The 16,160-nt window shown below is 63.6% G+C and overlaps 1 protein-coding gene across 1 annotated transcript; it reads right to left on the bottom strand.

Moving 5' to 3' along the window:
* Positions 1–84: 84 nt before the first annotated feature.
* IDH2 (isocitrate dehydrogenase (NADP(+)) 2) lies at positions 85–7,618 on the bottom strand. Its single transcript, XM_044979403.1, has 11 exons — positions 7,468–7,618; positions 5,410–5,501; positions 4,564–4,729; positions 3,986–4,146; positions 3,688–3,831; positions 3,090–3,226; positions 1,895–2,046; positions 1,602–1,714; positions 1,238–1,335; positions 857–949; positions 85–458 (listed from the first exon to the last, which is right to left on the bottom strand). The coding sequence occupies exons 1-11, from the start codon at positions 7,577–7,579 to the stop codon at positions 371–373; spliced, it is 1,356 nt and encodes a 451-aa protein (XP_044835338.1). The 5' UTR covers positions 7,580–7,618; the 3' UTR covers positions 85–370.
* Positions 7,619–16,160: the final 8,542 nt, after the last annotated feature.

The following is a 16,160-nucleotide window of genomic DNA, read 5'->3' as shown; positions in this document are numbered from 1 at the left end:
AAGGCAACCATGGCAGGGTGGAGTAGCTGCAGCTTGCCAGTGCCCTGTTCAGCCTTTCTGGGCAGCAGAGAGCAGGAGGGCAGCTGGGTGAAGAGGTTTATTAGCTACACTTGGCACCATGAGGTCAGAGGAGGTTACATAAATTAAGCACACGACTGGCAGCGCTGGCCAGGCCTGGCCACAAGCCCCTGGCACTCGCGCTCCTAGAAATACTTTAAAAAACGTTATAAAAACTCATCTGAGTGTTCCTGGGCCCAGTCCACGAGCTCAGAGCAGCATTAGCTCCTACCTGTTAAAAATGAGGTAAACCGCCTGGCTCTGGTGCCGCTACAGATGGACGGACACCCCCACCCCCACCAGCCCCTCGCCTCTACTGCTTGCCCAGGGCTGTGTCCAAGTTGTTCTTGATTGTGTCCAGGAAGTCCGTGGTGTTCATGTAGTGCTCGTTCAGCTTCACGCTGAAAGACAAGGGCAGAGGATCAGGGGGGACGGCCCCGGCAGCCCCTCCCACTGCCAGCACAGCCCCTGGGGAGTCTGGCCGGGCTGACAGGGGGCGGACACAGGCCCCTGCAGCTTCCTGCCCCACTGTATCTGCTGTGTAAGAGTCAAACCTCCAGCTCCTCCCAGAACCACTGGGGCCCCATCCTGTCCCAATTCCCAGCACAAGAGCACCCCCGCAAGGCTGCAGGTGCTGCAGAGCCGGCTAGGACAAAGGTATCACCCACCCCCTGCAGCACTGGCCTTTTGGTGGTGCTGAAGGGCCCCTGGGGTTGGAGGGCTGCAGGTGGGAGCTGGATAGCAGGAGCAGCAGTGCAGTGTGTGATCAGAGCACTCAGCGCCCCCATGAGTCACTCACTTGCTGAGCCCATGGATGCAGCCTGCGAGGTCCTTTGTCATAGCTCCACTCTCCACCGTCTCCACGCAGACCTTCTCCAGAGTCTGAGCAAACCTGGCAGGGAGACAGCACGGTCACAGCCTGCACCCCTACTTCCCTCCCTGCTGCAGCCTGTCCTCCCGAAGGCCCTCTGGTCTCAGGGCTGGCCAAGGAGCCGTGTTACCCTGACACGGGGGCCAACCAGGCTCCTTCCACACAAGCAACCCAGGGCCTGGTACAGTCACAGGCCACATTAGCCCCCAAGAGGGTGTCAGCCCCCCAGCAGCTGAGGCAAGGCTCCAGTCTCCAGGATCACAGAGTTACAGCCCTGCCCCCAGGCTGGTGCTCCGGCGCAATGCTTACGTCATGAGATCCGGGTTACTATCCAGCTTGCCTCTGTGCTCCAGGCCACGCGTCCAGGCAAAGATGCTGGCAATGGGGTTAGTGCTGGTGGGTCGTCCCTGTGGGGGGACAGAGCATCAGAACACCTAGCGCCAGGGAGACACTGGCCCGACCCAGCACCCCGAGGCTCTGGGCAGCCTGCAGTAAGCAGTGCACCCGCCTCCCCCCGCAGAGCTGTCAGGAGGGACCCTGGATCCCACCCCACACCTGGCAGGCTCAGGGCAGGGACATAGGCCAGGCCCCGGCCCCAGCCCCTCCCTCACCCAGAGGGTGAACACGGACTCTCCACGCACTGCACTGGGCCCAGGCGGGGGGCAGCACCCACCTTCTGGTGCTCCCGGTAGTGGCGGGTGACAGTGCCATGGGCTGCCTCAGCTTCTATGGTCTTTCCATCGGGGCACACCAGGACGGAGGTCATCAGGCCCAGGGAACCGAACCCTAGAACACAAGGCAGAGTCCGCTCAGGAGAAGTCCCGGGAGGCCGCACTGGCAGATCCCGCAGGGAGATGCCCTGGGCACAAGGCTGCCCTCACCAGCCAGGCCAAGCAGCAGGGCCTCAACCCCCAGCCCCTCCCCACAGCAGGGGCTGGGTGTGGTGGCCCCCGCACCCAGCATTACCTTGGGCCAGGATGTCCGACTGGACGTCCCCGTCGTAGTTCTTACAGGCCCAGGCGAAGCCGCCGGAGGATTTCAGCACCTGGGCCACCATGTCATCAATGAGCCGGTGCTCATACCAGATTTTCAGCTTGTCAAACTCCGTCTTGTAGTGCCTGGGGAGCCGAGAGTGTGGTCACCGGGAGCCCCTGCCCCCACCCAGAGAGCCCCCACAGCTCAGACAGGATGTGCAGTGCTGGGTGCCCCGTAAACCCCTCTGCATCTCCCCAAGGGCGGCTGCTTCTAGACACTGGCTATAAACAGCTTCATAGGCCTTGGAAATAATAGCACCAGGGCCTGGCCTCCAGCCTGGACTGCCCCCCGAGAGCCACTCCTGCAGGGCTGCTACCATACAGTATGCTGGTCCTGCCCTCCTCAGCAGGGGGTGCTGTAGGGAGCAGGGCAGGAGGGCAGTGCCAGGGCCCCCTCCTGCAGCAGGGGGTGCTGTAGGGAGCGGGGCAGGGCCAGGGTCCCCCCCCCCTGCAGCAGGGGGCGCTGTAGGGAGCGGGGCAAGGCCAGGGCCCCCCCCAGCAGGGGCGCTGTAGGGAGCGGGACTGGACTAGGCCCTGCCCCAGCAGAGGGCGCTGTAGGGAGCGGGGCTGGGGGGCAGTGCCAGGCCTCCCAGCAGGGGGCGCTGTAGGGAGCGGGGCTGGGGGGCAGTGCCAGGCCCCCCAGCAGGGGGCGCTGTAGGGAGCGGGGCTGGGGGGCAGTGCCAGGCCCCCCAGCAGGGGGCGCGGTAGGGAGCAGGGCAGTGCCAGGGGGCAGTGCCAGGCCCCCCAGCAGGGGGCGCTGTAGGGAGCAGGGCAGTGCCAGGGGGCAGTGCCAGGCCCCCCCAGCAGGGGGCGCTATAGGGAGCGGGGCAGTGCCAGGGGGCAGTGCCAGGCCCCCCAGCAGGGGGCGCTATAGGGAGCGGGGCAGTGCCAGGGGGCAGTGCCAGGCCCCCCAGCAGGGGGCGCTATAGGGAGCGGGGCAGTGCCAGGCCCCCCAGCAGGGGGCGCTATAGGGAGCGGGGCAGTGCCAGGCCCCCCAGCAGGGGGCACTGTAGGGAGCGGGGCAGTGCCAGGCCCCCCAGCAGGGGGTGCTGTAGGGAGCGGGGCAGTGCCGGGGGGCACAGCTCAGGGACTCCGCAGGGAAGGGCTCAGGACAGGTCGTGCCCTACTTGTCGAAGATCTCCTGGAAGATGTCTTTGAAGCGCCCATCGTAGGCCTTGAGGATGGTGTTCTTGGTGCTCATGTAGAGGGGCAACTTCTTCTGGATGGCGTACTGGAAGCAGCTGTGCGCGAAGCCGGAGATAGACTGCAAGGGAGGGAGGGCCGGCCGGTGACTCCCTCAGCGCCAGCTGCAGGCGCCACGGGGCAGGGGAGGGGGCAGCTGAGGCTCCTGGCCTGGTCCAGGCAGCCCCAGATGGGCTCAGGCCTCGTCTGGGCGAGGCAGGAGCAGGGCAGCGTCACTCACCAGTTGTGGGGGGGGGGGGGCTGGGGAGTGTTAAGGTCACTTAGTCCAACTGCCAGCGCCCAAGGGAGAGAAGGAGCCCGTCCCCCAGGCAGGGCTTGGCTCCCACACTCAGCCTGCAGCCACGGGCTGGCTCCGCAGGCAGAACATGCAGGGCTGTGCTAGGCCAGAAGGGGAGTCGGACGGGGCTCCTGCTAGCCAGGAAGGGCACAGCCCCATGCCAAGAGGGGCTGCCAGCAACAGCTGCTCCCACCCCGCAGTGCCAGGCCTGGAGAACACCCCGGCAGCGCCCGCCTGCCTCTCACCTCGTCCGTGTTGTACATGCCCATGCCAACACCCCCGCCAGGGAAGTTGTAAACCTCCCACTCCTTCGCGGCACTGCCATCCTTCGGGGTGAACACCATCCTGAACGTCCCGGACCGGTCCACAACGAAGTCCGTGGCCTTGTACTGAACAGGGACAGGCCAAAGCGTTACGCTCCGCAACCGCTGCACCCACCCGCCCCGAGCCCCCGCCTGCCGTCGCTGCCAGCACCCCCCCGCTGCGCCATGGGCACACAGTGCCTGCCGCCAGCCACGCAGGGCCCCCCAGCGGCGGGCTCACCTGGTCGCCATGGGCGTGTCTGCCGATGGTGATGGGCTTGGTCCAGCCCGGGACCAGGCGGGGAATGTTCTTGCAGACGATGGGCTCCCTGAAGACCGTCCCGCCCAGGATGTTTCGGATCGTGCCGTTGGGGCTCTTCCACATCTTCTTCAGCTTGAATTCTAAAATCAAGGGGGGGTAAGATGTGCCATGGGCCCCCACACACACACACACAGCGCCCCCTCCCCCGCCAGGCACCCTGGCAGCCCAACCCCAAGCCAGCCCCTGCAGCAGCACGGGTAGGTGTCACGCTGCATCTGTCTGCACCGGGGTCAGTGCTGGGACCCAGAGCAGACAGAGGTGCCTCTGCCTGCCCCAGCCAGGGACTCTGGGCAGCACGAGAACCCAGAGGCTGGAGCTGCCCCTCCACAGGCCCCAGGAACAAGTACAGCAAGGGGGGGGGGCAAGCGCCCCACAGAGAGCAGCCCAGCCCCCCAAGCCCAGCTCACATGGAGTCCGAGCCCCACTCCATAGTGAGATGTGGGCTCGCTGCCCAGGGTCCCCTGTCCGCCCCCTCCCCGGCAGCCTGCCCTCTGCACCTTCCACTCTGGCTTCATCAGGCGTGATGGTGGCGCATTTCACGGCCACGCTGTACTTCTGGGTAGCCAGCGCCGAGTCGATGGTGACCTGGTCGTCCGTCTGGTCCCGGTTTGGCAGGCCCAGGTCGAAGTACTTCAGCTGCACGTCGACATTGGGCAGGATCAGCTGGAGGACAGGGTGGGGAGAGGGCGTGCTCAGTGGGGGCACTGCGCCATGGAGCCGGGGTGCCCAGGACACACTGGCACCCAGGGAGTGGGGCAGCCCAGCGGGCTGTGTCCGAGCTGCCACGGGGGCTGGGAACGCTGCTCCTGGAGCCACGCCCTCGCCCCGGTACAGACGCGCTGGGGCTGACGGCAGGAAGCAGTGACGCCGCCTTGGTGCTGCCGCTCCTCTCCCGCAGCTGGGGCCACTTCCGGGCTCTCACTCAGGAAGCTGCAAAGCCCATGAGGGGAGGTTCTCAGACACCTGTTTCCTGGCTGGGGACAGCAGCAGGTTCGAGGGAAGCCGGGATCCATGGGGCAAGACTGCATCCTCTCCTGGGAGCTTCAGAAACCCCAGCGCTCCCACCAGCCACAGCCACCTAGACAAAGCCTGTGTTCTGGCCACGTTTGTGCTGCCGAAGCAGCAAGGGGAGCCGACAGCTCGCCCACAGGCGGCAGGGATGGGGGCATGGACCTGAGCTGCTGGTGTGTGTGAAACCTGGCCAGTCACCACGCCCGCAGAGGACCCAGCATCAGGAGGCAAACGAGTCTCATCCCCCTCCCCAGAGCCTGGGTCCTATGCCACACGGGGGGCCACCACAGAGCTCTCCCACCCCGCAGACCATCCACTGCCCCCAGCACTACCTTCTCCTTGATGAACTCCCAGATGATCCGCGTCATCTCGTCCCCATCCATCTCCACCACCGGCTTGGCCACCTTGATCCGTTTGTCAGCATCTAGGCAGAAGCACCATGGCTGTCAGAGCACCTGCCACCTGGGAGCAGAGGCTGCCCCTGACCCCAGCCATCCGCCCAGCCCAAGCCGCCCCCAGCTTGCAGCAGCGTGGGCTGGGCAGGCGGCTGCGTGGGAGGTGGGCAGCCCAGCCTCCAGCCGAGGGAGCCCTGTCCGGGTTTATCTCCGCAATTCCCCGTCCTGATTCAAACATGCTGGGTTGCAGCCAGAGCTCCTTGAACTGAGAAGCCCCATGGTCAGGGGGCAGATCCAGCTCCAACTGCCCCAAGGGAACCCATCAAGACATTGCCAGGCTCCTCCAGCAGCAGGCGTCACCTAGGGACGGGGGCCTCTGGAGCCCAGCCAGCCCAAACTCTGCCTGGCCAAATGGGGCATCATGCCTTCCCCCCCCCCAGCTGGCACCAAGGGCAAAGCGCTGCGCCACATGCCCAGGCGGTGACCTAGGGACACACGAACGGCCTCTCAGTGCAGCTCATTCTCGCCTGGGATCCAGGGCGGCAGCTGATCCCGTCTAAAGGGAAAGTGAATTAAACACACGCTGGGAGACTCTAATCCTGACTCCAGCCCAGGGCCTGCTGCCAGCTCCCTGCTCTCAGCTCTAAGCCACAGACTTTCCGAGCAGCGAGAAACCAGCCCTTCCACTCCCAGCGCATGAGCTGCAGCAGAAGGCAGCTGATCTCCAGCCTCCAGCAGACAGTGCAGCTGGGCAGAGCAGGGGAATGCACCCAGGCCCAGGCACCCACATGGCCACCGGGAGAGAGACCCAGGGCTGATCTCTACAGCTCGGAAAGGGCATTAGCAGGGCGAGCGCCTTCCCAGGCAGCTCCGGGCCCACTGCCAGCCATGGCACAAAGGGGCCTGTTCCATTTCACAGCCCAGAGGGGGAGGGGACGAAGGCAGAATTCACAGCAGGGGCCACGCACACAGGGCTTTTGGAAGCCCCTTTCTTCCCCCTCCTGCCCCTTGAAATCCAGAGCTCTAGGCCAGGCCCAAGGGCCCGATGCCCTTGAAGTCCTTGGACGACCTTAGCGGAGCAGGTTCCTTTCCCACAGGTCACCAGCTGAACAGCCCAGAACCGGCTTCCCGCGGCTGGGCGCCAGCAGTGCCCGAGATCTGCAGCCCGGGGAGCCAGGCCTGGTGCCCTGGGTCCCACCAGAGGCCGCGGCCAGCAGGACCCCCAGAACCCAGGCCGGCCGAGCGGGGGGGCTGGAGAACGGTCTCCTGCTCTGAACGCAGGTTACGGGGGTTTAGCACCCAGGCATCCGGCGCTGCAGCCTGGGCCTGGCTAGACCACTGCTCCCGGGGAGCTCCCAGGCCGGAGCGAGACGTCCTCTGCCCCAGCTGCACCGCAAGCCCCAGGCCCAGGCGGGCCCGGCCCACCGAGCTCCCACGCGAGCTGCAGCCATTCTGGGAGGGCAGCTGCCGGCACCCCGGGCCCGGGGCGAGCCCCCCGCCCGCTCCGGCTGAGGGAGCAGGTCCCAGCCCGCCCCGGAGCCCCGCTGCTGCCAGGGCCAGTGTCACTGCCACGCTCCAGGGAGCCGCGCGGGACGGACAGCGGGGCACCGGGCCGGAGCTGCCAGCACCGCACGTCGGGCGGGGAGCGCGGGATGCCAAGGGGACCCGGACCCGGCCCGCGCGGAAGCAGGGCTGGGCGGGGGCTCCGAGCACCGGGCCGCCCGGGGCGGGGCAGGGCTGGGGAGACCCAGCCCCCCCCGCAGAACAAGGCCGGGCAGCCCCCGGGGGACCCGGCGCCGCTAGGCGGGGCAGAGCCCGGGCGGCCCAAGGTCGCCGGCAGCGTCGGGGGAGCAGCCGGGGCCCGGGACCCACCGGGGGGGGGGCGCGCGCGCGGGGGCCCCTCCCGGCTCCCCTCGGCCGGGCCGGGCCGGCAGCCGCCTCCGCCCTTCAAGTCACCCCGCGCCCTTCCCCCGCCCGGGGCCGCCCCGGACTCACAGTGGCGCCGCGGCTGCTGCGCGCCCGGCGCCGGGGCCAGGGCGGCGGGGAGGCGGCTCAGGCCGGGCGCGGCGCGGCAGAGCGCGGGGGCTGCGCCGAGGTATCGCGCCATCGCGGGACAGGAGCCGGGCAGCGCGGGCCGCGCACTCGGGGCGGCCGGGACACGTGAGCGGGCCCCGCCCGGCCTGGCGCCTCCGCGCATTGGGCGGCGCGGCCCGGCCCCTCCCCGGGGCGGAGCGCGGCCCCCGGCCCGGCCGCTCCCTGCGCCACGTGCGGCCCTTGTTCCCGGCCCCGGCCCTGGGGGTCTCGCGTCCCTTCGGCCTGGCTGCGCCCCCGCCCCGCGGGAGACCCGGACCCCGAGCGCCCCCTCTGCCCCCCCGCGGGGAGACTCCCCCTCTCCCCGGACACCCCCGCCGGGAGCTCCCACCGGACACTCGCCCCCGCTGGGAGCCCCCCCCCTGCCCCCGGACCCTCCCCCGCCGGGAGACCCGGACCCCGAGTCCCCCCTCCGTCGGAGACCCAAGACCTCCCCCAGATCGGGACCCTGAGTGGCCCCACCCCAAGCCCCCAGTCACACCCTGATCCCCGTCCCCAGTTAGACCCAGGCCCCCAGATGTGCTCAGGTAGAGAGGGACCATGACCCCGTCTCTGCCAGGTGATTTCACAGTCTGTTCATAACCCTCCCCCAGGACCTGGGGTGAGCATCTGCCCCCCCACTATCAGCACCTCCACTGCTGCTTCCGAGCCCTCTCCCCCAGCTCTTTTCTATGGGCCACCGGGCCTGTATCTCTGGCCCAGCTCAGCCCCTTCCATCTCCTGTCTCTGGTTCTCTTCCTGGCAAGGAGCCCTGGATAGGGGCATTGGGGGTCTCAACCCCCTCCCCCCCTCTACTGGAACAGGGCCCCAAACCTCGGGCCACCCCAGCTCTCCAGGCTGCAGCAGCTCTAGGATGGAGGGGCGCAGAGATGAGTGCAGGGTCCGGGCATGGCCCAGAGCCCTAAGAGAGGGACTCTCCCCACCCAGGTCCAGAGCCCTGGGATTGAGGGGTCTGCAGCTGGGCTCGGTACCCCCAGGGCATGGCCTGTCCCTATGTCACTAAGCTCTTCAGGGAGCAAGTCCCCCATTTCCCCAGCAGGGTCTCCTCCCCCGAGGAGCCCTTTCCCACCAAGGGCTGCTGCTTTCCTACCGACAAGCTGTGTGCATGGGTCCCCTGTGCCGGCGGTGCTGGGCTGGGGTTTGGGGAGTGGTGTTGGAGCTCCATGGGGGGTGCTGTAGGGGGGTTCAGGGAGCTGTAGGGAGGTTCATGTCCAGGCACAAGGGAGCCTGAATGGGGGCTCTGCCCACCAAAAGGAAAAAGGTTCTTGGGCGGAATGGGTGCAGACACCGCCTGGTTTGGGGCTGGGATAAGGACCAGTCTCCAGGAGGCAGTCTCCCCCACACACACACCACCACTAGTCTTCACCACGCAGTCCTGCTTCCCCAGGGGCCCAGCCCAGAGTTCCTCAGTCCCCGAGGCTGCGTGGCTGGGCTTACACAAATGGGGCTTCCGTGCCTCAGAGCTGGCTGCGGGAGGAGCCGGTGCAGAGCCAGCGTGTGCGCTGCCAGACAGAGCGTCCCAAGGACGCAGGCAGCCGTCAGTAAACAGCATCAAAGCAGGGGACAAAGGGCAGACAGCATGCGCGGCTTCCAGCAGTGACTACTGGCTTGGCTATGCACTCCCCACCAGGGACTTGGCGGAGGGGGGGTGGCAGCTGCAGGGACAGACTCAGGCCCTCACTTGCTGGGTTGTGGTTGTTGGTGCTGCTCACTGCCAGGGAACGGGAAGGGGCAGACGGGCAAGTGAAGGCAGGAGGGGCTCCGGGGGGCACCTTCTCCTGTAAGTGAGTGTCTGTTACGGAGTCCCTGGGCGATGCTCTGGAACTGCTCCCCACCGAGCCAGGCAGGACTCTGGGGAGCCTCCTCTCCCTCGGAGCAGCCTGTCTTCAGGGCAAGAAGCTCACACGGCCTCACCTCCTGGGTCTGACCTTGGAGCATTCAGCATCCTCTGCCCCTCCGTGCGCTTCCCACAGCGAGTCCACCCAGGCGGGGTCCTGCACCCCCACTTCGCAGTCAGACGTGACTCTCAGCCAGCCAGTAACACAGAGGTTTATTCGATGACAGGAACACAGATTAAAACAGAGATTGTAGGAACAGAGAACGGGACCCCTTAGCTGGGTCCATTCTGGGGGGCAGCGAGCCAGACACCCACATCTGCACTCACTCCTCATCCCCAGCCAGCTCCAGACTGACACCCCCTCCAGCCCCTCCGCCTCTGCTGAGTTCCTTTCCCGGGCCAGGAGGTCACCTGACCTCTTTGTTCTCCAACACCTTTATCTATCTCTTTGGAGTGGGGAAGGGCCCTGGCCATTAGTTGCCAGGAGACAGTGTCGGCCATTTATGCACACTGGCCCTTTGCTCTGCAACAATCTCACCCCCTGGAGACTTAAGAAATGCACAGGGGAAACTGAGGCACGCACACAGTGTTCGGAGGAAACATTAAGAACAGTCCCACTTGGTCACAGTGTCAAGGGGCCCAGTCTCAGCACCCGTGTCAAGCGGCTGCATGTGCCCTCCACATGCCGTGTGACTGAGCTTGGCTGCCTTGGAGGCCCTGGGCAGAGGGCACTGGCTCGACACCCAGCACTGCAGCAAGAGACACTGGGCTCTCACCAGCCAGCACCACAGCAAGGAGCATGTGGAAACTCGCCCCCCACCCCGCCCAGCCAGCACTCCCCAGGGCTGGGGGCTGCTGCTGATGCAGCTATCAGTGTCCTAAACAAATGTCCTTTGGTTTGTAAGGGCCCTTTCCCTGCATTGCTTATGCCTTGGCATCCGCACAGGGCACAGCAGCTGCCTGCCTGCCAGCGCCTCCACAGAGCTGCCTCAGGGCGTAGGTGGAGCGGAGCAAGTGGGCTGAGTTCAGGTCAGGAGGAGTTGGGCAGGATGAGGAGGAAGCAACCCCAGGAAAAAAGGAAACTTTGTCTCCACTACTAATATTGAAACTGTCCCTTGAGTTTAAATCCTCACGCTGCATGAGGGCTGCAGAACTGGGCATCAGCAGTGGGTGGGCTGTGTCTGGGGCTGGAATCGTGGGGGTTGCAGGGCAAGACAGGGCATAAGAAGAATGGCCAGACTGGGTCAGACCAAAGGTCCATCCAGCCCAGTATCCTGTCTACCGACAGTGGCCAATGCCAGGTGCCCCAGAGGGAGTGAACCTAACAGGTAATGATCAAGTGATCTCTCTCCTGCCATCCATCTCCACCCTCTGACAACAGAAGCTAGGGACACCATTCCTTACCCAGCCTGGCTAATAGCCATTCATGGACTTAAAATCTCCATGAATTTATCCAGTTCCCTTTTAAACCCTGTTATAGTCCTAGGCTTCACAACCTCCTCAGGCAAGGAGTTCCACAGGTTGACTGTGCGCTGCGTGAAGAAGAACTTCTTTTTATTTGTTTTAAACCTGCTGCCCATTAATTTCATTTGGTGGCCCCTAGTTCTTATATTATGGGAACAAGTAAATAACTTTTCCTTATTCCCTTTCTCCACATCATTCATGATTTTATAGACCTCTATCATATCCCCCCTTAGTCTCCTCTTTTCCAAGTTTAAAAGTCCTAGCTCTTTAATCTCATAAGAACGGCCATACCGGGTCAGACCAAAGGTCCATCTAGCCCAGTATCTGTCTACTGACAGTGGCCAATGCCAGGTGCCCCAGAGGGAGTGAACCTAACAGGCAATGATCAAGTGATCTCTCTCCTGCCATCCATCTCCACCCTCTGATAGACAGAGGCTAGGGGCACCATTCCTTACCCAGCCTGGCTAATAGCCATTAATGGACTTAACCACCATGAATTTATCCAGTTCCCTTTTAGACGCTGTTATAGTCCTAGCCTTCACAGCCTCCTCAGGTAAGGAGTTCCACAAGTTGACTGTGCGCTGCGTGAAGAAGAACTTCCTTTTATTTGTTTTAAACCTGCTGCCCTCATATGGGACCCATTCCAAATCCCTAATCATTTTAGTTGCCCTTCTCTGAACCTTTTCTAGTGCCAGTACATCTTTTTTTCAGATGGGGCGACCACATCTGTACACAGTATTCGAGATGTGGGCGTACCATCGATTTATATAAGGGCAATAAGATATTCTCCATCTTATTCTCTATCCCTTTTTGAATGATTCCTAACATGCTGTTTGCTTTTTTGACCACCTCTGCACACTGCGTGGACATCTTCAGAGAACTATCCACGATGACTCCAAGATCTTTTTCCTGACTCGTTGTAGCTAAATTAGCCCCCATCATATTGTATGTAGAGTTGGGGTTATTTTTTCCAATGTGCATTACTTTACATTTATCCACATTAAATTTCATTTGCCATTTTGTTGCCCAATCACTTAGTTTTGGGAGATCTTTTTGAAGTTTCAGTCTACTTTGGTCTTAACTATCTTGAGTAGTTTAGTATCGTCTGCAAACTTTGCCACCTCCTGGCAAAGCTATGCTGAGGGAGCTTGCACACACCTGCCCCCACTGAGCCAGGCTCTAACGGCCTTCGCTTTCTCAAGCAATAAGAAAGGAATAAAAGCTGAAGGACGCAGCCGGTCTGGGTCCTGTTCGAGGGTGAACTGAAATCGCCCTCCTCTGCTTCCCTTGGCTCTGCTCCAGGTTAGCAGCTCTAAGGGGAGCAGCACCCTGGCTTATCTGATATTCCCCGGTGACCTGCCCAGTGCAGAGTGGTTACACGTGGCAGCACGGCTGGGCTTGCTCAGGAAAGTCCTTGGGGTTGGTGCCCAGCACTGTTTGCTGACTGGAGCTCTGTCGAGCTAAGGACAAAGCCAGTGGCTAGTGCTGTCCTCTGCCCAGAGCTGGCATCCGAATACCCTTCAGAGTGCCACGTACCAGGAGAGTGGTGGGCCTGGTGCTGGGGTGGGGCTTCCTTCCGTTGGGAGGTGAGGAGGACTCGACGGGGGTCCCCTGTGGGGGGAACATGAGCCCAGCCCTCCAAAGGGAGCATGGTGCTGGTGAGTGACAAGGCAGCTTGCCAGGACCCCGGCCTGCTGAAGGGCTGAGCTAAGCCTGGACCCTTCCCAGCAGTGTGTAGGTGCAGTGATCTGGCACGCCGGGTCTCTGTGCAGCGTGTTCTGCGGGCATGAGCAAGGGGCCTTGACTTCGCATTTCCCTGTCACAGACCTGGGGGCTCCCAGGTGAACAGACCCTGTGTAACACGGTGCCAGGCACACCTCCTGCACCTGGCATATGGCTCTTGCCAGGCCCCTCAGCTAATGGCTGGGGCGAGGCCCACCCCAGGGATGGCTCATTCTAGGCAGTGTCGCTTCGCTCACGTGGCTGCAGCAGCTTCCCAGAGTCCTGGAGCCCAAGATTCCAGCCTGCCCGCACGGGAGGCTTGGCCAGCGTCGGTTCTGGCTCTGCCTGCTCTCCAGAGTGAGCGGCCACAAACCCAGGCCACAATTAAAGGGGGGAGGAGGGCAGAATGTTCCTGGGAGTGTGGTGTCTCTGGGGACCCGCAGTGTGTGAGTCCCACGGCTAGGAAGAGCTGGCAGCCCCATCCCTGCAACAAGAGTGTCTTTCTTTAGGGGGCCAGGGGCCCTTAAAACAATCATTGGCCCTTCGAGCCGAGCCAAACTCCAGCCCGTTTGCTGTGAGACCCATGCACCTGTCTCCCACTCCCAGGAATCTGCCCCAAGCCCTGAGCCCCATGTGGCCTGGAGGCTCCCTCCACCCACGGTTCCCAGGCTTGCTGCTGCCAAGGTCTCAGAAGCACAGAGCTCTGTGCATGCCCGTGTCGCCAGGAGCGCTGGCCCAGGCCAATGCACCTGTGACTCCAACTCTTCAGCTGACTCCCAATGGGACTCGAAAAGGGACACCTGGGCCCTGAAAGCAGTTGGGAGTGAGGGGAGAGCAGCAGGTGAGCTGCTGGAGACTACAGGAGGCCCCTGTAGGTAGGTGCAGTTGGTTCCTGGAGGAAGGCAGGAGAGCAGTGGGGGGAGGGTTGCAGGCTGCTGTCCCTAAACCAGGGAGCTGGAGGCTGGGAGCAGTGGCAGGGCCAGGGGGAGCGAAGGATCCCAGCAGAGGGGCTGGGGGGTCCTGCTGGGAAGAGCAGGGATACTCTCTCTCTGGAAGAGTGAGTGGCTGGCCTGGCAGTAGGACAGCAGCTGAGCCCAGGGACCAGTGAAGATGCAGGAGTGGCAGGTCTCGAGGGACTAGATATCAGGGTGTGAGAAATGGCCCGTGCTGGGGACTCTTGTTATGGGCTATTTTGCACAAGGTTTTTGTAATAAACTAGCCCCGAGGAGGGTGCTAGTGAGGCAAGAGAGTCTGTGTAGAGTTCCTGGGGACGCGGAAAGAGGGAAACTGAGGCAGGTGCCCCTGTTGTGCCACAGCTGTGGCTGGAGGGTGCTCCAGGAGGGCTGCAGCTTTGGAGTGCACCAGCTGCCTGCTTGTCCCCACCTTGTTCTGCTGAGGCATCCGTGTGGGGGGCGGGGGGCAGAAATAGTGAATGAAAGAGCTTGAATGCTCAGTATCTCCTGGCTGGTATCCCCTCCAAGGGAGGAGGGAGCTTCCTTCACTCCTAGGCCGGAGGCCTGGGTGCCTGTCTCAGCCCCACACGCTCCACTCTGCTCTGCCTGGCAGCTGCTCTAATTTTAGCAGTGGCCTTACTGAGAAAGGGAATTGCTGACTGTTGGGCCAGCTCTGCCTTGGCTTGCAGCTGCCTGGGAATTCCAGGGGCCCCAGCCAGAGCTGGTGCTGGGCTTTGCTGACAGCCCTTCGGCCTGCCCCACATACCCCCTGCATCTCGCGCTGGGCTTTGCTGAGAGCCCTGGGGCCCGCCTGCCCCACAGACCCCCCTGCCCCACAGGCTCGCCTGCCCTGCTCTGGGCTTTGCTGACAGCCCTTCCCCCTGCCCTGCAGACCACCACCCCCTGCCCCACAGGCCCCACTGCCCCACAGACCCTCCCTGCCCTGTGCTGGGCTTTGCTGAGAGCCCTGGGGCCTGCCTGCCCCACAGACCCCGGGGTAGCTAATGGTGCCTCACAAATGGCCTGGTTACCATGGCAATCTCCCCCAGCCCGGAGTCCATTCATCAGGGCCTTACTGTGGTCACCGAGGTGAGGCCAAGGCAGGATTGTAGCAGTGAAATCAGGGCTGCAGGCCAAGGGCAGAGACGGGGCCTAGGCCCTATTTCTCCTGGGCCCCAGCCCCATGGGGCAAGCCCTGTGTGTGTGCCCGCCTCACGCTCTGCCCCCATGCTGGCCCAAGTAGCAGCAGTGCCAGCTCCCAGGGCTGCCCGCTGCCACTTCGCCACCAAGTTAGTTGGGGGTTGGTCCTGCTTTGAGCAGGGGGTTGGACTAGATACCTCCTGAGGTCCCTTCCAGCCCTGGTATTCTGTGATTCTATGAAAGGCAGTGAGCTTGGAAGAGCTGGTTCAGCTCTACGTTGGGCGGGGGCGGCTGTACCTGGCTTGTGACTTGTGCCTCATCACCAGCTGCCACCATGTCCCACGCCCACGCTGCCCCGCCGGGTAACGAGCAAGCGCCCAGTGCTCCCTGGGGTGGCCAAGCTGCTGGAAGGGCTAAGGCAGATTGTTCTGGGGGGTCTCCCATGTCCCCCCAGATAAGGACTGGCTCAGGATACCCCAGGCAGTCTGGGGCACAGTCCATGGGGGCGGGGGCTAGGTACAGGGCAGGGACCACACCTTGCCATGGTCACATGGTCAGGACACCTCCTTACCCTCTGGGGCAGCGGCTTGTTTCTGTGGGAACTCTCAGTGTGGTGCCCCTACTGGTCTCCAGCTCCCTCTGGGACCTGAGCCCCGTGGGGCCATTGGTGCTCTGGTCCTGCACTCCCCTGCCCTGTGTTACCCGTGCAGGCCATTGTGCAGAGGCGGGGCGGGGCGGAGGCCAGAGTACCGCGGGCAGAGGCTGGTTGCTATGGCTGTGACTGAGCGGGAGGCTCTGGGTGCTGGTCCCCTGGGTCCCAGGCTGCTGGAGCTGAGTGCATGCACTGGAGTCCACCTGAGCCTCCCCACTTTGCAGAGATGTGGCTGGGGCCTGAAACCCTCCTGGCACCATGGGGAGAGGGGGCAGGAGGGACATTTCTTGGGACCCAGGTCTGGAGCAATGCTCACGTGGTGCAGCCTGGCACCCACGCCTCAAGCAGGGGCTGCTTTGCTCTAGGGATGCTGTAGTGCTGGATTCAGGCAGCAGCCAGGTGGCCTGTGTGCCTCCCTGATCCCTGCTGGGCCCCTGCCTGCCCAGAACCCCTGGGAGAGGAGGAAGAAGTGGGAGGCAACCTGGTTTCCCCATGCCCCAGGTACCCCCAGCTCCCATTGTCCCTCCCCCAAGCCCCCTGGCCCCTCAACCCCCTTTGTGACTCTGGGGCAAGAGGTCCTGCTGCTGCCCCTCCCTAGGGTCAGGGCTCTGGGGAACGGCACTATGGCATGCACAGATCTGAGCCGGCCGGGTCCCCGGGACAGTTCCAGCCCATTCCTTCTGGAGCTCTGGCTACTCATGCCTTCCCCCAGGGAATGAATCCGACACGCAGTGCTGCCTTTCCAGGCATGCACAGGGGAGCAGGCTGCAGCCAGTCCAGGCACCTGGCCTAGGACCAGTGCAGCTCAGAGCCCAAGGGGAGCTGCTGT

The sequence above is a fragment of the Mauremys mutica genome, chromosome 11 (genome assembly GCF_020497125.1).
Source record: "Mauremys mutica isolate MM-2020 ecotype Southern chromosome 11, ASM2049712v1, whole genome shotgun sequence".
NCBI lineage: Eukaryota > Metazoa > Chordata > Testudines > Geoemydidae > Mauremys > Mauremys mutica.
This window is presented reverse-complemented; position numbering and strand designations above follow the sequence as displayed.

Bases quoted from the DNA above. Each gene is read 5' to 3' on its own strand.
- IDH2 (XM_044979403.1), bottom strand. From the start codon at position 7,579: ATGGCGCGATACCTCGGCGCAGCCCCCGCGCTCTGCCGCGCCGCGCCC. The intron at 4,730-5,409 runs GTAGTGCTGGGG...CCTGTCCTCCAG, and splicing joins GGGAGTTCATCAAGGAGAAG to CTGATCCTGCCCAATGTCGA. The intron at 1,715-1,894 runs GTAATGCTGGGT...CTTGTGTTCTAG, and splicing joins GTCGGACATCCTGGCCCAAG to GGTTCGGTTCCCTGGGCCTG.